The 24,452-nt window shown below is 34.2% G+C and overlaps 1 protein-coding gene across 9 annotated transcripts in view; it reads right to left on the reverse strand.

Moving 5' to 3' along the window:
- VPS13A (vacuolar protein sorting 13 homolog A) overlaps window positions 1-24,452 on the reverse strand; it is a 233,757-nt gene that overhangs the window by 162,894 nt on the left and 46,411 nt on the right. For all 9 annotated transcript variants that reach the window (XR_011531544.1, XR_011531547.1, XR_011531546.1 and 6 more), the window contains 6 exons: window positions 23,842-23,936; window positions 23,379-23,521; window positions 15,026-15,215; window positions 14,825-14,939; window positions 4,348-4,484; window positions 2,209-2,341 (listed from right to left, as the gene is read on the reverse strand). Coding sequence is in view for 5 of the 9 variants with exons in the window: in XM_070590109.1 (XP_070446210.1) it covers window positions 2,209-2,341; window positions 4,348-4,484; window positions 14,825-14,939; window positions 15,026-15,215; window positions 23,379-23,521; window positions 23,842-23,936 (813 nt within the window). In the remaining 4 variants the exon portion in view is untranslated. The remainder of the gene's footprint in view (window positions 1-2,208; window positions 2,342-4,347; window positions 4,485-14,824; window positions 14,940-15,025; window positions 15,216-23,378; window positions 23,522-23,841; window positions 23,937-24,452) is intronic.

Below are 24,452 nucleotides of genomic sequence, written 5' to 3' on the forward strand. Positions count from 1 at the left end.
AACATGGCTCTAAGGCAATGATGAAAAAGGTAGGGAAAAGCATAGTCTTTCTGTATCAAGAAATAAAAGCTACCACGTATTCAAGACTTACAACTGGCACTGTTCTAGGCAATGTTTAAATTTTCATTTACTTCTCACAATGATATATAATCATCTCATTATAGGAAACTGAAACTCAGAGGAATTTCTAACTTGCTTATGGTCAAAAGGCTAGCAAGTGATGGAAGCTGAAATTTACATCCCTGTCTGCTAACACCTGACCTTCTGGCAACATTCACTGCACTCTAACAAGCTTAAATGTTCAATAAGGGAATGGCTAACTAACTCATAGCATAGCCTTAGAACATTAGTCAATAAAAATCATGAATTCAAGTGCCCAAAATATTACTGATCAATGAAAAGAAAATCAGGATATAAAACTATGTAAATCATCTAAAAAGTGCATTCACAAATACTCCTACTCATAAACACCACACAAGCACATCTCATATACCCATTGGCATGTACATTGAAAAAAATACCAAAAAGATATGCACTGAAATAACAATGTTCATGTGTGAGCAGTAAGATAAAAGATGATGTTTTTGTTTTCTGTATTGCCGACATTTTCTGAAAGACAGGTTTCTAATTAGATGAAATAATTTTTAAAATTTATAACAAGCTGAATGGGATCTGTATAATACAATGCATGTTTACATGCACTACCTCATTTGAACCTAATATTTCTATGAGTCAGATAAAATCCTCGGGCATGGAAACCCAAGCCAACGAAAGATTAGATTCTTGGAGATAGGTAGTAAAATGGATTTTATTACCATTTTTAAAATTCCAACACTGCTGAGATAAATGAAATATTTCCTTCACTTCTTAATTTACAGATAAAAAATAAGATATCATAAAAGCATATGTTTCAGTATTTATCAAGACAGCTTATGAAAAACAATTACATAAAGTAACCCCAATATCAAATAAATCCGACTTAAAAAATATTTAATTATTTAAGAATAGTTAGTGCTTATCAAAAACAATTCCAAGGAATTCCAATAATTTTCAGACAACAATGAAATACTTTAAAAATTTTTTCACAAAGCATCTCAATATCTTAAATATTAAGTATGGTTTCATGGACTTCGAAAACCAGTAACCAAAATGTATTAAACATACCAAAATACAGTAATTTACTCCCTGAAAAAAACTTTATGGGTTTTCTATAAACAATTTACATCTGCCACCCACTAAACTTCTGGGCTCTTTCAACGCCAAATGAAATATGATAGAAACCAAGGTCACTATCCTAAAGCAAATATAGTTAAAGAAATAAAATAAAAATGTCTCAGTCCTATATAAACTAACATTTTTAAGAAGCGTTACTTTGGATTCTCATTGCTTCTCCATTTATTAGTTAGCTCAGATAATTAAAATCTGACTCTATACATACATATTTAGACCTCAAAACAACCACCAACCCAACTCTTTTGAATTATCTGAACAATTCAGAAGCAATATGACAGTGGAAAGAGGGCTCAACTAGTCTGGGCTCTCTCACTATCTACTTTGGAGACTCGTGACAAGTGAATTTCTGGCTGTGCTGACTTCATCTAAAAAACTAGATCTGGATCAGAGACTCTTGATCAGTACACCAAAGTGGATGGGGTAAAGGTAGAGCGAAGATAGTGACCCTCGGAAAGACAGGTCTTTGTGTGGCTGCTTATGGCCTGGGCTGTCAGAAGCCCTAGGCTGGCTGCCTGGCCTTGAGCAGCCTTTTCTGGTTATCCCACCATGTACTACAAATATCATTTTAAATACACATCCCAAGGTTTCTAACCCAAGGTTGGAAAACAGTCTAGATCAGGATTTCTCAATCTCAGCACTACTGACATTGGGCAAAACAAGTATTTATTGTGGGGCAGCTTTGCTCTACATTGTATGATGTTCAGCAGCATCCCTGACATCCACCCACTAGATGGTTGTAGTGCCCCCACCACAGCTGTGACAATCAAAAATGTCTCCAGACGGTGACAATGTCTCTTGAGGGGTAAAGTTGCTCCTAGGTGAGATATTGCTCCTTGGCAATATCTACAATCACTTCTAATTTAAAAATATAAAAGTTCTAATATATTTAGGATGAAGGTCTTCAGAGAAACTATCTAAAATCCTAATTAATCACTTCAGCAAGATGAATCAATAAATAATGCATTGTATACTTACCAGCTCTGCTGTAAAGCAGCTGTATGCTTGTCAGTTGAACATCAAAGGAATCATAAGCTCTATGCATTATCTCTTCAAGTTTGGCCCCACCTTGTTTCATATCCAGTAATTCTGATCGAGTTTTACTTGTCACCTTGAAGTTAATTTTTATAGTTTAGACTACGCAAAACACTTCAAAATGAAAATATAAAGTTATCTTCCGGACTATAATATAAAAATTTAATAGAAGAGGACAAACTCACAAGCTAACATATATTATAAGGCTATTAGAAATGTCTTTATCCATAATATATACAATAAGAAGGCCAGGTATGCAGTAAATTTTTACATATTAAGTTATATTTCCCAATTATTTATATTAAAAGAGGGGAACCAAGGCAGTCCCTGAGAATACTACATCTAAAAATTTTTACAACCTGGTAAGAAGCCTTTCTATTAAAAATAAAATTAAGAAACAAATATAGCTTACAAAAGTTTTCTATGGCACAACGACAGATATTTAGGTAGTTTTTAATAAGAATAGTCCAGGATTAAATAGTAGGATAACTGAATTTTAGTCCCAACTCTGCCATTTATGTGATCCCCGGCAAGTTATATTTGTACCTCCTCTTTCTTGGAGTACTATGCACACTACTTTTTTTCACTTAAACATCTTGGAGATCACTCCATTGCCATATATAAAGATTTTATTCATTCATATATACACGTGTGTGTGTATATATATATATTTTAACATTTTTTCCTCTATTTTACATAGCTCATGTGAAATAGAGAGTCAAAACTGATTATCTCTGAAAGGCAACGAATTTTAGGCAAAAGGTTAAGCAAATTGCCTAAGGTCACATAACCAGATAGATACCCTTACTCCTGACCACATGCTCCTTCCACTATATCCTGAATCAATTCCATAACCAAATTCAAATATGAATAATTAGCTGTGTAAATTTTATCATAAACATAAATCCAGCAGATGTCTACATGATTACAACTGAAGAATAAAAAGTATAATAAAGGAGAATGTCAATATCAAGGAAAGGCACATTTTTGTTAGATAGCCATAAAGAGCATTCTAATATTACCCATCTCTCTTGGGTTTTTATTTTTTTTTTTTGTGAGGAAGATTCACCCTGAGCTAACATCTGTTGCCAATCTTCCTCTTTTCTTGCTTGAGGAAGATCAGCCCTGAGCTGACATCTGTGCCAATCTTCCTCTATTTTGTACGTGAGTTGGTGCCACGGCCTGGCTGACAGTGGTGTGGGTCTGTGCCCAGGATCCAAACCTGCGAACCCTGTGGCCAAAGTGGAGTGCACTGAACTTCACCACCACACCACTGGGCCAGTTCCTCTTGGGTCTTTAAATTGTTAGAGCTATTCTTCTACATTTAATGATCTAGAGCAATACGGTCCAATAGGACTTTCTACAATGATGGAATTGTTCTCTGTCTGTGCTAACAGAGTAGTCACTAGCCACTTCTGACTAGTAAACACTTGAATGTGGCTAATGTGACTAAGGAAATAAATTTTTAATTTAATTTAATTTAAATCAATTTAAACAACTACATGTGGCCAGTGCGTACCATATTGAATAGTGCAGATCTAGAAACACAGAAAAAGATTATTCTCTACTCAAAACTGAAGAAAAATTTACATAATTGGAAAGAAAGGGAAATGACTTAAGTAAATGCAAGAAGACCATCTCTCAATTTAGGATTATTTAATACAAATATTAAAATGTCAATATCTAAAGTTATATACACAAAAAATTTCAGAGGGATGAAGATATATTTAATTACTTCCAGAACTCCCTCTTATTCTATATATTTTAATTAATCAGATAATAAATTTAAATTGAAAAGAAAAAAAACTCCTCAACCATTACTCTCAAGTTCTATAAATTTAATTCTTAGATTCACTCCTGACCTGCAGAGTTCAACTTGTCATTTTGCTTTTAGAAATATAGGAAAACTACCTAATTAAATGAAGCTTCACTTCATTCACCAGAAAGGAAGATTTCTTAAATCCTAGCATCTACCATAAATCTAAAAATCAATATCCCAAACCAAACTAAAAAATAAAATACATTTTAAACAAAGAAACACCCTAAATGCCCTATTATAAAACACATATTATTAGTATATACCTTTAGATGACCAAGATCCAAAAGAAGTAGATTTGATGTAGGGCTAAAAATTCCATCTTGTGGGATAATAACATATGAAGCCTTCAAATTAATTTTGAGATCAAGAACTTTCTGTGTTTCAATAATATACATCAGACCTGCAAAAAATTTAAATCTTCACAATGAATAGTTTTCACGAATTCCTCAAGAAATAGAGAATCATCAAACATACGAATTGGTAGCACAGTCTTACAATAATGTGAAATTAGAATTAACTTTAAAATGACCTTAAGCAAATACTCTCAATATAAAGTTAAAATATTTTAGTCAATGTGTACACTCCTAATTAAATATAACTGAGTACAAAATAGCAATGATTCTTCAAATAAATGTTTTTAACTGGTAAACTCAATTTGGGTGAAACTGGAGAGAGATATAAATCTCTAAAAAAATTAAGATGTATGAAACATTTATTCATAACTGCTACATTAGAATCTATACAATTCCCAATTCATGAACTTAATACATCTACCATACTAAACAATGATATTTGATCTTTATATTACTCTGAGACAATGAAAACTCCTGGATTATTAAATCATCTTCAATAAAACCATATGTAAGCCAGAAAAAGGTAACAAACTAGAGTTCTCCATTCCTTAGGTATTTCATTCACTTGAGGTTTCTTATTCTAATAAATTCATTCACTTGCATGTAACTTGTATATCAAATTAATCTCTTTTATGTTCCTAAGTCCAGCATCTGCTTTTAAATCTAAACAAATTACTATCATTTATCAGATTATTATGACCCCATGAGATGGGAACTCCACCTTAAAGAGATAATTCTGTGAGCAGCCACTGAATCAGTTTGAGTGAACAAACAATGTTGATTTATAAAGGTGAGGGGATCTGATATCAAAGAAAGGAACCTCTCTTCACAAAATACAACAAAAAATCTACACAAGAACTATCGAGAGGACTAGATTTTTTTTAACATGAATTATAACGAGAAACTAAAAAATGACTGTAAGAATCCAGTATGTAAAATTCTGAATGGCTGGACTGAAGAAATTTATGTAGTTTATTTAATGTATACACTCTCATACTGCAGTCAAGAGTATATGCATTTTAACTCAACATTTTGTCCAGATTAGGTATAGGTTAGGAAAAGGCCACAAGAAAGTTGAACAGGAAGGGCAGTGATTAACCCAAAAAGCCTTTGCAAAAAAATCCCCAAGAATGGGGCTGGCCCCGTGGCTGAGTGGTTAAGTTCGCGCGCTCTGCTGCAGGCGGCCCAGTGTTTCGTTGGTCCGAATCCTGGGCGCGGACATGGCACTGCTCATCAAACCACGCTGAGGCAGCATCCCACATGCCACAACTAGAAGGACCCACAACGAAGAATATACAACTATGTAACGGCGGGGGGCTTTGGGGAGAAAAAGGAAAAAAAAATAAAATCTTAAAAAAAAAAAAAAAAGCCCCAAGATTTTATAAAAGAATTGATCCAGAAAGTCAAATGACATTTGAACAGTTCATGATATTTCTGTTTGGAACTACCCTGACTTATATTTCATCACCATCTAGTCCCTTCTTCTGCAAAAGCTAAATCCCCAAAAGAAATCATTCCATGTTTTTTTATTTCATTAATATGAAATACACTATTATGAAGGATTAAAGTCAAACAGCTTAAATGTAGGAAGACTGGTATTTTTTTTTTTTAAAGATTTTATTTTTTTCCTTTTTCTCCCCAAAGCCCCCCAGTACATAGTTGTATATTCTTCATTGTGGGTCCTTCTAGTTGCGGCATGTGGGATGCTGCCTCAGCGTGGCTTGATGAGCAGTGCCATGTCCGCGCTCAAGATTCGAACTAACGAAACACTGGGCCGCCTGCAGCAGAGCGCGTGAACTTAACCACTCGGCCATGGGGCCAGCCCAAGACTGGTGTATTTTAACACAACCTTTAAAGTTAAGGATTTATGATTAAAGAAAATATGTATGAACTGAAGAACAAGTCAGCAACTTTAAATGTACTTATAATAAATTAAAATTATAAAAACATACTCAGATAAAATGTCTTTACAATGATTGAGAAAAGTAAAGCTTGAAAGCAGATGTGGAGCAAGAAAGTCAAGTGCCAAGAGATGAATGGCCTGATATACAGGCTAGTGAAAAAATAATTAAATTAAAAATAATCAAAATATCTTGTTTTAAATATACATATTTATAGAATAATTGAGAATAAATAGCCTAAGTCTGGGACATCTCTTCCCAATATGAAAAATTGATATCAAAATTGTGTCATCCTAAGAGACTCCAAAGGCCTTGCCCAGGCAGGCCCAAGCAAGACTCTAATAGAGAGAAAGGAAGAAAACACCTTGACGTTTCAACAGTCGATAAGAAGCAGATTCAAGTGAAATCTCTTAAAATGGGGATGGAGGGTGTTGAGAGGTAAACACAGATTAACAGATCATCACAGAATTCTGAAGATCACCCAATAAGCTTGCAATTTAATAGCAGAACTGACTCAAAACACAATTGTTAATTTTTTCCCCAAATGATATGGATTCAAACACAGACGACATGGTTTTACTAAAGTTGGTTTGGTGGGTGAGTCAGGTATGAGAGCCACAAGCAGCAGCCAAAAGGGACAATCTGGCATTCAAATCCCCATCTAATTGTTAAGCATTTCTCTACCCTCAATTCCATCTCCACTATAAGAATTCCTCAATCAGAATGATCTGTCTCAGGTATTCCTGCTTAGATTTGTAAATCTAAGTCCTGTACTCCCTGGAAGTCTTACTTTGAGCCTTACTTTCAACGCAGCCTTTCTTGATGTCAGCAAAGAGTGATCTGTCTAGTGTTTGTTTTTTTTTTACAGATTGGCACCTGAGCTAACATCTGTTCCCAATCTTCTTTTTTCCTTCTTCCTCTCCTCCCCAAAGCCCCCCAGTACACAGTTGTGTATTCTAGCTGCAGGTCCTTCTGGTTGTGCTATGTGGGACACCACCTCAGCATGGCCTGATGAGCAGTGTCATGTCCGCACCCAAGATCCAAACTGGCGAAACCCTGGGCCCCTGAAGTGGAGCATGCAAACTTAACCACTCGGCCATGGGGCTGGCCCCTCTAGTTTGTTTTTTAATGGAAGAGAGAGAGGGAAGTGAGTATTTCATTTTATTTTGAATATAAGTCTATTGTGTCTCTCCCCTATTTCTCATTGCACTTAAAACAAAATCCAAACCGCTTAATATGACTTTCAAGGTTTTGCATAATAGAGATTATGCCTTTTTAACATCATCCCACTATCCCCCTCACTAACTACATTAGAACTAATCCAGCTTTTCGCAGCTTCCAAATTCTGTCCCAGGTTAGGGCCTTCACAGTTGACCACTGCTTCAAAGACTCCTCCTTATACTCTTCAGCTGAGTGGATCCTACACATCTGGTCTTAATGTTAATTTTTTAAAAAGATCTTTTCTGACACCACCACCAAAACTAAATTGGGGCATCCATTATTCTCATTTCCTTCACAGTATCTGGGCCTGTTAGCAATCCGTTTCCTCTATCAGCCCCATATTCACCCATTTGCCTGCTCTATAAAAGTGGACGTGAGCCCTTATTAAACACTTTTCCATTGCCAACCAGCACTGAAGGAGATAGAGAACCCTGGAGAGACACTGCATAAGGACAGGGTTTTGCTTCCTGGTTCCAGTGTGCTCACCAAGCAATATTCTTCAGTAGTGTGGCTTTCTTCAAAACCAGTTTCCAAAAAGTTTCAGAGCAAATTTCCAGCCAGTTTTGCCAGCATAGCACCACAGTAATTTCTTTGCCATGTAGTGAGCCATACTTATATCTTCTCCAGCAACGTCTGGATCTCAGTCCTTGGGGAGGGAGAAGGACCTCTTTCCAGGAATGCTATGTCAGCCTTATGGTAGTAGCTACTTCTTATAGCTATTCTTCCTATATTCTTTAAAATTACTCTTTGGAATAGTGAGCCAATCCCTCATTACAGTTAATCATTCATTATGTTCAACTTTACCAGTTTAAATTACCGTGTGGTTTCTCTCTCTTGACTGGACCCAAAAAGCATTTATCACAATTTTTAAGTAGATAACAATTTTATGTCTGTCCTATCCATAAGATTATAAAATCCATCAATAGGCAAGAATATCTGTTTTGATGACCGTTGTATTCCCCAACACCTAGCACAGTATCCAACACAGATTAGGCTCTTGACAAATATTTGGATGAGTGAATAAATGAGATCAGTGAAGAAAAATGAATGACTATAATCCTATCAGAGAACCCTACACTTCAAAAGAAGAGTTTTAATAAATGACTACATCTGTCAAAATGACCACATTTGACAAAAGATAACCACATGAGTATGTTCTAGAAGCTGATCCCTCTACTTGACAAAAAGGAAAAGATCTGAAAACCTTGACTTCCTAGAAAGGATGAAGAAAATAATACAAGAAAGAAATCAGGTTATAGAGCAAGAGGATAATTAACAGGGGTTAATGTAGAAAAATGAAAGAAAGGAAGGAGGGAATGAATGAAGGAATAAAAGAACCAAAACAGAGCTATATAACAGATATGAATCTCTTCCCAAATGGGTAGATTTTAACTTTCTGGAAAAATCCAAAATTATTATTGAATTTTTTAAATTAAATTCAAAAACACAGTAGCACCCCATTTTTTCATAATATCAGCATTTTTATTCTAAATAATAATAAATGATACTATTTGTGTACAGAAAACACAGTTAGAAGAATAGACTTCAAATTGTAAAATTTGTTACCCCTAAAAGGTAAATACTGAGAACTTCCACTTTCTAAACTATTTCTAAAACATTTTGACTTTATATAGTGAATATTTACTATCTTGGTAATTTTTTTTAAGTAAAAAAATAAAATCTTAGGAAAACAAATCTTAGAAGAAAAAAATCGCTAAATGACTACAGTGAGTTTCTAATACAACATATTTATACTTAACTATAATGAGTAATGGTCTCTATAAATCAGGAGGATTCTATCAGAGAAGAGGCCTGATCTTATGCTTATGAATTCTACTGAGTATATAATATACCAATACACAGAATTTGAACTATAAATGGAATTTGAGATTATAACAAACAGTGGAGGCGGAAATGCAAACCCTACAACTTCTAGAGTAAAGGCATCATCTGCAATCTAACATAAAACATACTCAGATGTAGAAAATAACAGGGAAAATGAGTAAAAACCAGAGGAGAGAGAGAGATTTTGAACAATATAATGCACACCTGTGTGAAAAAGGGAAAATAATGTATTCAAGATGCATATTATAAAACTGAGAGGTAGTGTAGCCTAAAAATAGGATACTAAAACTAGTTAGATATTTTTTGAAGGTCTGATCAAAACATGAGGGGATTTCTTGATTTACCTGGCTAAAATATTTTCTCTTAAGAGAGACAGGAAACAAAGGAGAATGGTAATCAGTATATCCCATTTTTACCAACGAGGATAAACTGAATATAATGGAAAACAAAACTCTGACAATAAAACTAGAAATCACTTCACAATGAGAATTTCAGCCAAGAATTAAAAAGCCAAAAGTACTGGTCTCTGCAATAATCTCAGACTTTAAGGAGACATTCACAATAGGAAAGATGTATTACCAAAGACAAATATGAAAGTTTTACGAATCTATAAGAACGTCAGTAAGATTAAATGCTTGGTATATACTGGGGAAAAAAGTTAGCTGCTTTAAAGTGAGGCGTTAGTTACAGTCAGAGCAGAGAAAACCTAACATGGAAGCAAAACAAATCTTTGGGATATACGGTATAATGATGAGAGAGAAGGAAAAGCAGAATAGCTCCATTCCTATTTTTTCTATCCATCTTCTCTGTCAAAGACTACATTCAACCTGGGAGAAGGAGAACATAGTTAGAGAACTTAAAGCTAATTGGTGAGACTTCTATTTAATGGTTCACTCAGATCACATCCCAGATATCTAAGCTGGTGATATTACTCAATCAATATTAATAATTTCCAAGAAATCACTGAGAACTACAGAGATCTTAAAAGACTGAAATGGACAAACACCCAGATTTCTTTAGAAAGGAAAAAAGATAAGTTAATATCTTTTATTAACTGGTCAAGTGAATGTGGATTTTGAGAAAATTTTAACCACATAAATTAATCCACAAGTAGAAAGGGAAGCACTAATCATTAAAAGCCAATAAATTTCACAAAAATGAGGCATTCTATAGTTACTAGATTTCTTCTTTTCTGGATTTTTTTTTCATTTCTACTAAATAGATAAGTCATAAATTGAGGAACTATTACAGACATAGGATACCAATATTTCAGCAATGTACTTAAAGTATGTCTTTATATTCTTGAGGAAAAATTTAGAAATATGAACTAGATCAGGCACCATTAACCAGGGGTTCATGAATGGAATTCAGAGTTTTCATGAACCTGAATGGGGAAAAAAAACCACATCTCTATTTTCATTAACTACTGCTGACATTTAGCATTTCCTTCTATTAAAAATGTAGACAATAAACCACTACACCAGTGACTTTGTTACCTATAGAAACTGCATATCATTTCATTTTTATTCCTTAACATAATTGTTGCAGATACACTGAAATATCATTTACACTTGCCAATTTAAGGTAGTTTTTTGATCTGCTGTTAATTCTTGTTATTTTAACCCATAAATAAAGAAAAGCAGATATATTACTACTATCACAAATTTGGGTTTCTAAAAAAGTATTTTGAAACTATGTTTTACTACAATTTATTTTCTTTGTAATTCTATATAGTTTATTTTACATTCTTAAAACCATTATTTTCAGAAGGGATCCTTGGGCTTCACCAAACCGTCAAAGGTGTCCACGACACCAAGAAGGTCTAAGTACCCTTGAGCAGTCAAGTGTCAGTGGATAGTGAATGGTATTTCCCAGAAAATAATATCCACTTATCCTAGGGTTCAAAGACAAGACTCAGATACACAAAAAAGATGAAAAATGGATCAATCTAGCAAGATGAATTTTAACAAAGATAAAGTCCTGAACTTAAACTAAAACATTTAACTATATTTCCACATCTTGGTAATATGGATGAGTAGGTAGCCAGACCTAGTCTTCCACTAAAAGCAACAAAAAATGTTGGATATAAAACAAAACAAACAAACAGCAACAAAAAACCCACTAAAAAACACTGCGAGGAGGTGTAAGAGTAAGTATTTATCAAGCCAAAACCCAAATTGGAGGAGTAAGCTAACAGATTTAAATGGAGCCCAGAAAAATTTTATCCTGAGACCACTTTCTACCTGGTGAATTTGGGAACTCCTTTTCATAGCCTCACAGAGTATAGGGAACAGAAGATAAAGATGAAGAGTCTAGCAGGAGTTCTCACAAATCTGAGATCTCGGAAGATACACATTCAAGGTTAAGAGGAATTCAGAAGCTAAACCTTCGCTCCCTAAAACCCACCCACAGGGGAATGTAAAGACAGGCTGTGAAAAACACTGGGAAAAGGAAGGTAGTATCCCTGATTGTAATCACAACATGATCCTCAATCAGATATGTAGCCCAGCATTTCCTGGCATTCCAGAGTGTTTCAAGCAATAAGTTTAAAGCGGTCCCACCAACATGCCCAACATACCTGGCAGAAGAAGAAAAAATTCTTCCCTGAATGAAAATCCATTTATCCTAGACTCCAGAGAATTCTCTCAAATAATTTTCTAAGAAAAATGAGCAGCTCACAATAGAAAACCACCAAGCACAAAAAGATAAAGGTTATCATGAATAAGAACCAGCAGAAACAAAAGAGAGAAAAACAAAAAAGTCTTCACATAATGGAACTATTTGAAGAGAGAATTATCTGGTAAGACAGAACATAAAATAACTATACTTTGATGGTTGAAGAAATAAAAGACAATATTGAAGACATCCATGGGAAGCAAAAAACTATAATGAATGACAAAGCAGATTTTAAATATAGCAAAACAATTTCTAAAATAAAAAATATGGGGGCCAGTCTGGTGGTGCAGCAGTTAAGTTCACACGTTCCACTTCAGTGGCCCAGGGTTTGCCAGTTTGGATCCCAGGTGTGGACCTACGCACCACTTGTCAAGCCATGCTGTGGCAGGCATCCCACATATAAAGTAGAGGATTGGCAGCAGATGTTAGCTAAGGGTTAATCTTCCACAAATTAAAATAAATAAATAATATATATATATATATAACCATCAAAATTAAACTCAATGGAAAGATTTAATAGCATATTAGACACAGTTGAAGAGGGATTCAGTAAATCAGAAGATAAATTAGAAGAAATTACCCAGCATGTAACACAGAAGAAAATAGATGGAAAGAAAATAGGATACAGAAGTTAAGAAGAATGGAAGAAAGGGTAAGAAATACTAAAATACATGTAGCTGGAGTTCCAGAAGAAGAGATTAGAGAGAAAAAAATATCTAAAGGGTTAATGGTTAGAAATTTTCCATATGGATCTTCTAGAACTCATTAAAACTACCAATCTTCAGATTGGATCCATAGCTGAATACATCATATTGAAACTATAGAAATATAAAAGACCAAAAGAAGACCTTAAACGTAAAAGAAAAAGTGCAGATAATCTACAAAGCAGCAGCAAACACTGACACTTGAATTCTCAACATCAATAATGGAAGCCAAAAGATAGTAGAATGGTCACTTCAATGTGTTGAGGAGAAAATAACTGCCAACCTTGAATTCTATATCCAATAACAATGTCTTTCAAAACTGAGGACAAAAAGAAACTGTTTCCAAAAAAAAAAAAAAAAAAAGAAACTGTTTCCAGACCAAAACAAAACAAAAAACAAATAGTTTGCCAACAGCAGATTCTCACTAAAGAAAAAATTTATAAATAAACTTCTAACAGAAAGGAAATAATCCCAGATAAAAGGTGTGAGGTGCAGATAAGAATGAAGAGCAAAGAAAGTAGTTAATATGTAGGTAATTCTAAACTAACATTGACTATCCAAAAATAACATTGTATAAAATTTTTAAAAAAACACAAAGACTTACAAGTAAAACAAAAAAAATAACAACAGTATGTAAATCAGGAGGATAGTAAATGGAGTTCAAGTGTTCTAAAGTCCTTGGAACGACTAAGAGGAGGTAAAATTTTACGATAAATTTATATTTTGAGAAAAACGTGTGTTATAACTACTAGAGTAAAAAAGAGTGAAACAGGGCCAGCCCCACAGCCAACTGGTTAAAGTTCTGTGCACTGCATTCTGGCAGCCTGGGGTTCAGGGGTTCAGATCCCAGATGCACACCTGCTCCACTCATCAGCCATGCTGTGGCAGTCTCACACATACAAAATAGAGGAAAACTGGCACAGATGTTAGCTCAGGCCTGATCTTCCTCAAGCAAAAAAAAAAAAAAAAAGACTGTAAATAAAGATTGAAAAACATCCCACTGTATTTATGTTGTTGACACAACACATCTAAAAATAAAGATACAGGGAAAAAAGTAAGTAAAAGATTGAAAAAAACATATAGCAGGCAAATTCTAACCAAAAGAAACCTAGAGAACAAAAGTTAAAAATAAACTGTAAAGGGAAAAAATTAAAGCATTACTAAAAATAAAAGCAGTCAAATTCATACAGATAAAAGATTTGGTTCATAGGAGAAGAAAATTTTATTTCTACATGTACTTAAGGATAGCATCAAAATATATAAAGAAAAAATGTCAGATCCACAAGAAACAGACAAATCTACATTCACAGTAAGCTATTTTTCATGTATTTCTTTAAATAATTGTTAGAATGTGGTAACAAAACATAGAAAAAAATCCAGTAAGGATAGAGAAGATTTGAAGTACATGAGAAACAAATGTGACCTAAAGGATTTGTACAGATATGAAAAATATATGCTTTTCAAACACATGCAGAACATTTTTTTAAATCACCGTACAAGTCTCAACAAATTACACAGCACTTACATCATACAGATCATCTCTATAGTCATCTATATATTTTAAAAAGGGAATCTGTTAATTTAAAATCTTCCACAATGAAATCTTCAAGCCTAAATTGTTTTACTGCTAAATTATGCAAAACACCAAAGGAAGAAATAACACGAAATATTACACAAACTCTCCGAAAGAACAGAAAAGGATGGATTTTGTATTTTCTGAGGCCAACAGATTAAAATCTAGAACTCATTACAAGAAAGGAAAATGACAGACCAGTTTCTGTCATCAACAGAATTCCACAGATCCTAACAAAATTTTGCAAATAAATTGAACATGGTTAATACGTCTGACCTTTCTTATTGAAGAAATGATTATTGTTATATCTCAATTTAAATATAAAAGTACCAAATTAGTTTTAACTAAACTGTCTCTAGTCCAGAAATATAAATTTAAAGTATATTTCACTAAAATCAGTTTTAAATAACTAAAAGTTTAGTAAAAGATACAGTACTTAATTCACCAAGATTAACAGTGGCATTAACCTGTTGCTGTCTTCTCTCGAAATTCTTCAAGTTTTGTCAAAGTCGCTGAAGTGAGTTGTGCTAGATGTACGTCTTTCGGAGGTCTGAAGAATTCCACTATACTATTCACAGTTCTCTGTTAAAATAAGTATCACTAACATGAGGCACAAACTGAAAGGTAATTGAAATATATTAAAACTTAGGAATTAAAAAAATGCTTACTGCATCATATATCATTTCTAAAGGTTCAGCTTCTATGATACACCTTTGAGCAACTGTTTCATCTAATGGATTTATCTCAAATGTAATTTGGAAGAGTGATGTAGCATCATCCAATGAAGACAGGAGGCGGGGTTTTGATGAATTATCTGGCAATCCAGTAACATGAAATGAATCTATTTTGGTTTCAAATCTGCATGAAAAAAGGTAGGACAAAAACCACTAATCAATACAATTTGAAACTATTTTTCAAATTGAAAATAACAAAATGAAAATTAGTAAAAGCAATTCCACTTTGCGTTTCCCACTCCATTCCACTCACGTCAAAGAAAATATACTATTCAATCTGAATTGACATAGATTAATTCACAAAAAACCCTATTCACATGTTGATTTCTATATAAAAAAGCTATTAAGGGTTAGGGGTGTCTGATTCCCCACGAAAAGAATTTGGAAGTCACCACTCTGTACTAATAACAAATAAAAAACTGAACTGAAAAATCAACAACTCTTGTTGGATATATAAGAGAGGGGAGGACACAGGGCAAACTGCTGCCCCCAAGACTGGAGAGACAGAAAGGTGACTACACGGAGTCGTCTTGGCAGAGCAGAGACTCACAAAAGGAAACCACCACGGACACCAGTACCCAGGTAGGAAATCCTGAACTGTAACTGATGAATTGCTGGAGACTCAGGGTGGACAATTCTGAGAGTTAAAAACTCTAGGGGGACCCAGTCATAGGGGAGCCTCTACAATATTTTGAGATATACCTACAGGAATTTGACCAGGTTCCCACGGTAAATATTGGAGAAAAATATCTCGTCCTTCAGGCAAGGAGAGGGGAAAAAGAAACCATTTAAAAATATGCAGAGTAGGGGCTGGCCCCGTGGCCGAGTGGTTAAGTTCGCGCACTCCGCTGCAGGCGACCCAGTGTTTCGTTGGTTCGAATCCTGGGCGCGGACATGGCACTGCTCATCAGACCATGCTGAGGCAGCGTCCCATTGCCACAACTAGAAGGACCCACAATTAAGAATATACAACTATGTACCAGGGGGCTTTGGGGCAAAAAAGGAATAAATAAATATATTTAAAAAAAAAATATATATGCAGAGTACTCTGATCTTAACAAGGCCTGCCCTCTGGAGAAACTAATTAACCAGAGCCTAACCTGAGGGGGTATCATCAGAGCCAAAATGACCTAGGGAAGGGAAATATTCAACTCCAGTCAGGTCTACCATTCCTTCCAGGAGAAGGGAAATACACAGACCAGCCCACTATCCTGTGCCACCTAAGCAGGGAGGAAAAAACTGAGAAACTCTTGTTAAGTTCACAGTCCAGAAGCACAGCTCATTAAAAGACTGAGAACTAATTGTAATTCTATAGAACTGTTCCCCTTCCCCCACATCTTACAACTAAATTACTAAAGACCTATTTACAGCAGCTCATTTTACCCAGTATATCATGTCTGGCTATCAAGAAAAAATAGTAAGGCATACCAAAAGGTAAAAACACAATTTGAAGTGACAGAGCAAGCGCCAGAACTACAGACATGCAAAGATGCTGGAATTATATGAACAGGAATTTAAAACAACCACAATTAATATCCTAAGGGATCCAATGGATAAAGCAGATAGCATGCAAGAACAGATGAACAATGTAAGCAGAAAGAGGACATCTTAAGATAGAACCAAAAATAAATGCTAAAGATCAAAAACACTGTAACAAGAATGCCTTTGACAGGCTCACTAGAAGACTGGAAGAGGCTGAGAAAATTAATCTCTGAGTTAGAGAATTTATCAGTAGAATTGTAAAATACAGAAAGCAGAGAATAAAGACTAAAAAACAGACAGAATAATCAAGCACTGTGGGACAAGTACAAAAGGTGTACCATATGTATAATCGGAATACCAGAAGAAGAAAGAGGGAAAGGAACAGAAGAAATATTTGAAATACTAATGACTGAGAATTTCCCCAAATTAATGTCAGACACTAAAACACAGAACCAGGAAGCTCAGAGAACACTGAGCAGAATAAGTGCCAAAAAAATTACATACAGGCATATTTTCAAACTACAGAAAACCAAATATAAAGAAACAATCCTGAAAGAAGCCAGAGGGAAAAACAAAACACCTTACCCACAGAGGAGCAAAGATAAGAATTACATCTGTCTTCTCAGAAACGATACAAGCAAGACTAGAGTGTAGTGAAAAATTTAAAGTGTAAGAGAAAAAAACCCACCAACCTACAATTCTGTACCCTGTGAATTTTTCTTCAAAAGTGAAGGAGAAATAAAGACTTTCTCAGACAAACAAAAATAAATGGAAAGCTATCCCAGGTTCACCAATTGGAAAAATTAATATTGCTATGATGGCAATACTACTGAAAGCAATCTACAAGTTCAAGGCAATCCCTCTCAAAGGGGCTTTTGTGCAGAAACAGAAAAGCCAATTCTCAAATTCATATGGATTTGCAAGGGAACCTGAATAGCCAAAACATTCTTGAAAAAGTAGAACAAGTTGGAAGACTCACACTTCACAATTTCAAAACTTAACTACAAAGCTAAAGTAATCAAAACAGTGTGATAGTGGCATAAGGATAGACATAATCAGGGTCTAGAACAGAAAAGAACTCAGAGTCCAGAACTGGCCAATTGATTTTCAACAAGGGTACCAAGACCATTCAATGGGGAAGAATAATCTCTTAAACAAGTGGTGCTGGAACACCTGGATATAGACATACAAAAGAATCAAGTTGTATTCATTCTTTGTACCATATACAAAACTTAACTCACTGTGGATCATAAACCTAAACATAAGAGAGAAAACTGTAATACTCCTAGAAAAAAATATAGGACTAGATTTCCAAAATCTTGGATTAGGCTAATCATGATTCCAAAAACATGAGCTTTTGGGGGGGAAAAAAAAGCATGAGCTTTTGATATGATAGATATGATACCAAAAGTACAAGCAACAAAAGAAAAAAAAAAACAGATAAACTGAACATCAAAATTAAAAACTTACGTGCATCAAAGGACATTATCAAGAAAATGAAAAGACAAGCTGAAGAATGGGAAAAAATATTTGCAAATCATGTATCTGATGAGAGTCTAGTATCTTGAATATATAAAGCATTCTAAAAACTCAATGACAAAAAGAATAACCCAATTAAAAAACAGAACCAGTGAAGATATATAAACAGCCAACATCCACATGAAGATGCTCAACATCATTAGTAATTAAGAAAATACAAATCAGAACCACAAGGAGAAACCACACTTCATACCCATAAGAATGGCTATAATTTAAAAAGAACAAACAAGCGAAAAAAGAAAGTTAAGTGTTGAGAAGGATGTGGAAAAACTGAATCCCTGTATATTGCAGGTGAGAATGTAAAATGGTGCAACCCTGTGGAACACCATTTGGCACTTCCTCAAAAAGTTAAAAACAGAATTACCCTATGACTCAGTAATTCCACTCCTGGGTACCTACCAAAAGAAGTGGTACTCAAACAAATCCTTGTACATGAATGTTCACTGCAACATTGTCACAATAACCAAAAGACAGAAAGAACACAAATGTCCCTCAAGAGATAAATGAATAAACAAAATGTGGTATATACATACAAGGAAATATTATTCAGCCTTAAAAAGGAATGAAATTCTGATACATATAACAGCATGGATGAACCATGAAAACATGCTAAGTGAAAAAGTCAGACACAAAAGGTCACATACCATATGATTCCATTTATATGATATAACTAGAATTTGTAAATCTATAGAAACAGAAAGCAGATTGGTGTTTTCCAGGGGCCAGGAGGAGAGGGAAAATTGGGTGTAATTACATGAGTATGGGGTTTCGCTTTGTGATAGTGATAATGCTTTGATCAGATAGAGGTAGTGATTGTCCAACATTCCGAATATTCTCAATCCTACTGAACTGTAGTCTTTAGAATGGTTAATTTTATGTTATGTGAATTTTACATCAATAAAGGAGAAAAAAAACTTTAAAGAAAGTTAACAGGGGTGGGGGCTGGCCCAGTGGCGTAGTGGTTAAGTTTGGTGCACTCCATTTCGGTGGCCCAAGTTTGCGTGTTCAGATCCTGGGCATGGATCTACACCACTTATCAGCCATGCTGTGGTGGCAAGCCACATACAAAATAAAGGAAGACTGGCCATAGATGTTAGCTCAGGGCAAATCTTCCTCAAGCAAAAAGAGGAAGATTGGGACAGATGTTAGCTCAGGGCGAATCTTTCTCAAGAGAAAAGAAAAAAGAAAGTTAATGGATTAGTAAATGCCTACATTCCAAAAGAAAATCTCAAATAACTAACCTTCCACTTAAAAATACTCAAAACTCAAAGCAAGCAGAATGAAAAAAATAGTAAGGATCAAGGATAAATTAATGAAATAGAGAATAGAAAAACATTTTTAAAAATTTACAAAACCAAAGCTGATTTTTAAAAAAGATCAACAAAAAAAGGTTTTTTTTTAAAGATTGGCCCTGAGCTAAGATCTGTTGCCAATCTTTTTGTTTTTCTCCTTCTTCTCTCCAAAGCCCCCAGTACATAGTTGTATATTCTAGTTGTAGGTCCTCCTAGTTTGTGCTACATGGGATGCTTCCTCAGCATGGCTTGATGAGTGGTGCTAGGTCTGTGCCCAGGATCCGAACCGGCAAAACCCTGGGTGGCTGAAGCAGGGCACACAAACTTAACCACTCAGCCACAGGTCTGGCCCTTAAAAAAGATCAACAAAATTTAACCAGACTAAGAAATAAAAAACTCCAAAAAATTAGGAATAAAAAAGGACAATACTAACAGCCTCACAGACAGAGAAAGGGATTATATAGTAATACTGTGAACAACTATATGCCAACAAATTAGATAACTTACATGAAATGGACAAATTCCTAAAAAGAAATAAACTACTGAAAACTAACTAAAAGAGAAACAAAATCTAAATAGGCCTATAACAAATACAGATTGAATTATTAATTAAAAACTTCCCCCCAAAGAAAAGTTCAGGCCCCCATAATTTCATTGGTGAATTTTACTACCAAACATTTAAAGAAGAATAAACACCAATTCTTCACAAACTCCTCCAAAGAGGAGGGAACACTTCCCAATTCATTTTATGAGGGCAGTATTATCCTAATACAAAAACCAGACAAAGCCATCACAAGAAAATAAAGACCAGTATCTTTTATGAATATAGATGTAAAAATTCTCAATAAAATAATAGCAAACCAAATCCAGCAACATATAAAAAGGATTATACACATGACCAAGTGAGCTTTATCCCAGGAATACATAGTTATTTTAACATCTGAAAATTAAGGTAATACACCATATATCAAAAGAATAAAAACCAAAAACTTTCTGATCATCTCAATAGACGCAGAAAATGCATTTGACAAAATCTAACAACTTTCATGATCAAAAAAAGACTCAACAAACTAGGAATAGAGGCAACTTCTCCAATCTGATAAAAGGCATCTATGAAAAACCCATACTTAACATGATACTTAATGGTGAAAGACTGAGCCCTTTTCCTTAAGATGAGGAACAAGACAAGGATGCCCATTCTGACCATTTTCTTCAACATAGTAGTGGAGGTTCAAGCCAGGGTAATTAGGCAAGAAATGAAAAGAAAACGTATCCACATTGAAAAGGAAGAAGTAAAACTCTATTTGCAGATGACATGATCATGTATGTAAAAATGCTAGGGAATTTATTAAAAAACTGGAAATAAGTAACAAGTTCATCAAGATTGCAGGGTACAAGATCAATATACAAAACTCAACTGTATTTCTACACACTTGTAATAAACAATCCAAAAATGAAATTAAGAAAATGATTCCACTTATAATAGCATTGATGGGGTTCAGGATGCACTACCTCAAAATATGGCATCTTGGCATACTGAGTATTTTAAGCTGAAGAAGTTCGAGAAAATAGCAGAAGCAGGAAGTTACTCTGACATTCCCCCATCCTTCTCCCCTCAAATAGGTCATAAAACTCTCACGTAAGAGGTACCCTCCCCATACAAAGAGGAAAGGAGCATCCTTATCTCCAAAGACAAAGTGACACTGAGAAGAATCCTAACGAACAGGCCTTGCTAAGTTTCTCCCAGGTTACTATACTTACCTTATACTCCTTGACCTATCATATTACTCTACAACTGTCCACTTTTCATCAAACTTAGCATAAAAATAATAAGGCCAACTGGTTCTTTGGGTCTTCATTTCCTTACGAAAGCTCTCATGTCAACATAAAACTTATATTAAATAAATCTGTATGCTTTTCTCTTATTAATCTGTCTTTCCCAGTTAATTTTCAGACCGAGTCAGGGACCCAAAGGAGATCAAGGAAAAAGGAAAACTTTTTCCTCCCCTACAGCATCAAAAACAATAAAATACATGAGAAGAAATTTAACAAAAGAGACATAAAATTTGTACTCTGAAAACTATAAAGCACTGTTGAAATTAAAGATCTAAATAAATGAAAGACATTGAAAGTTCATGAATTGGAAGACAATACTGTTTAGATATCAGTACCCCCAAAATTGATCTACAGATTTAACACAATCTTTATCAAATTCAAGCTGCTTTTTTTGCAGAAATGGACAAGATGATCCAAAAATGTACATAGAAATTAAAGTCAGAATAGCTAACACAATCTTGAGAAAGAAAAAGCTGGAGAAGTCACTTTTTGATTGTAAATTTAACTACCAAGGTGTCATAATCAAGACAGTGTGTTATTGGCAGAAGTTGAGTGATAAAGGTCAATGTGAACAGGAGGCCAGAAATAAATCCTTACATTTATGGTAAACTCATTTTGACAAGGGTGCCAAGATCATTCGATGGGGAAAGAACAGTTTTTTTCAACAAATGGTGCTGGGACAACTGAAGAATCTCAAGCAAAAGAATGAATTTGGACCCCTATTTCATACCATACACAAACATTAACTCAAAATAGATCATAAACCTAAATTTAAGAGGTAAAAGTATAAAATTCTCACAAGAACACACAGGAATATATCTTTGTGTCCTTGAGTCAGGCAAAGACTTCTTGAGTTTTTAGGGCAAGAAAATAAAAAATAAATTGGACTACATCAAAATTAGAAACACTTGAATTTCAAAGGCTACCATCAAAAAATGAAAAGAAAACACAATAAAAAGACAACTCAATTTTAAAATGGACAAAAGAACAGACATTTCTCAAAAAATATACAAAAATAGTCAATAAGCAAATGAAAAGATGCTGAACATCATTAGCCATCAGGGAAATGCAAATCAAAACCACAGCTGAGTTACCACTTTACACCCATTATGCTGGTTATAATCAAAAGGACAGATAAATGTTGGCAAGGATGTAGATAAACTGGAAACCTCATAAACCGCCGGTGGGACTGTAAAATGGTGTAGCCGCTTTGGAAACAGTTTGGCAATTTCTCAAAAAGTTAAAGATAGAGTTACCATATGAGGCAACAATTCTGCTCCTAGGTATATATCCAAGAAAATATAAAACTTATTGTCCACACAAAATATTGTCCATGAATATTAACAGCAGCATTATTTATAGTGGCCAAAAAGTGGAAACAAACCACATATCTTTCATTGATAAATAGGCAAACAAAATGTGGTATATCCATACAATGGAAAATTCTTAGGTCATAAGAAAGAATGAAGCACTAATTCATGCTATACAATAGATGAACCTTGAAAATATCATGGTAAGCAAAAGAAGCCGGACAGAAAAGGCCATATATTGTATGATTCCATTCAAATGAAATGCCCCAAACTGACAAATTCTTAGAAATAGAACATAAATTAGTTGTTTCCAGACACTGGAGAGAGTGAGGAATGCGAAGTGACTACTAATGAGTATAGGGTTTCTCTTTGGGAAGTTAAAATGTTCTGGAATTAGCAGTAATTGTTACACAACCTTTTAAATATATCAATGTGAATCTGGTATACAGTACAGGTGACAAATGAATTGTACACTTTAAATGGATGAACTGTACGGTATGTGAAGTATATCTCAACACAGCTATTTTTAAAAATGAAAGTAAAATAAAGGCATTCCCAGATAAAAATCAAATTGTTAATGCCGTTTCTTTAAGTATGGTGTGACTGCTGATATTTTTGTATTATTCTTCAGTGTCCCTCTATGTTTCCTCAGCATGCAGTTTTCTATTGAACACATTATTTTAGTAATTCCAAAATATATATATTACTGGAAAAAAGTCTAAAAGTTCCTAAAAATACAAAAGGATACATTAAACCATAGTCCTCTTTACAAAATATTGTAAGATTGTAACTAACTTCTTCTCATAGATAAAATAAATTAATACTTACTTAATTGCTTGTGCTCCTGGTCTCTGCACAATGTAAGTGCTAAATTCTTCTACTACAATATCTAACAACTCAGGCTTTTCTTGTTTTTCTCTTAGAACAATTGACATACTTTTCAAGTGAACAAAAAACTTCATGGCTTCAAACTAGAGTATATTCAAATAAACAAAATGGAAAAAAAAATACATATATATAAATACAGCAAATACTCTTATTCAGATAGTTTATTCTTTCCAAAAGCCAAAAAACACTTTAAAAACAACTCTTTATATATGAAAGAATCACCATGTAACACTAAAAAGTAGGAGGCAATTTTTATTCCTAATCTGGAAATTAAAATAAATGCAATATTTACAGATCCAGAGAAAGATCAAAGAACAAGTCAATAATATGTATTTCTGAAAGGATTAAAAATAGGCGTATCTGTCATTAAACCCTGAGGTATAAGGTAAAAAAAACATCTTACTGTTTTGGGCAAGGTTGGATCAACCGCTGTTTCGCTATAGCCAATTGCTTCATAGAGCAAAGCTTTTTCTTCAGGTGTCAACATTTCTTCAAGAACTAAAAATCATAAACAAGTGTTTTGTGTTCTTAAGTGGTAACAAGACAAAACTAACCCAAAATTTAGCTGCCTTTAATAAATTAAATACAAATTTCACTCTCTTCTTATAATACTTTTAAGAAATTATAATTACTGAATGTTAGCATGGCGTTGGCAATTTTAGAAGGATTATTCTCCAATAACATAAACTGCTAAACATACATGAATTTAGCAATATAAATTTCTAAACATTTGTATTAAGCAAGAGCTCACAAAATGTCTAACTGTATCAGGCACTTAGCATTGTGCTAGGCAATACATTTAGCATACAAGTTGGGTAGTATTAATAACATAATTGCTCCTCATTTTACAGATGACAAAATTGAAGTTTAGAGAGCTTAAATAATTTGCCAGCACCACAGTGTTACTAAGTGATAAATCCAAGATGTAAACCAAAGCTCCTAAGCCTCCAAGGCTATAATCTCAAGCATTTGGTTAGGAAACAAAAATCTTTCCCAGAAACAATTTCAACAAGA

Source organism: Equus przewalskii, chromosome 22 (assembly GCF_037783145.1).
Source record: "Equus przewalskii isolate Varuska chromosome 22, EquPr2, whole genome shotgun sequence".
In the NCBI taxonomy this organism is placed as follows: Eukaryota; Metazoa; Chordata; class Mammalia; order Perissodactyla; family Equidae; genus Equus; species Equus przewalskii.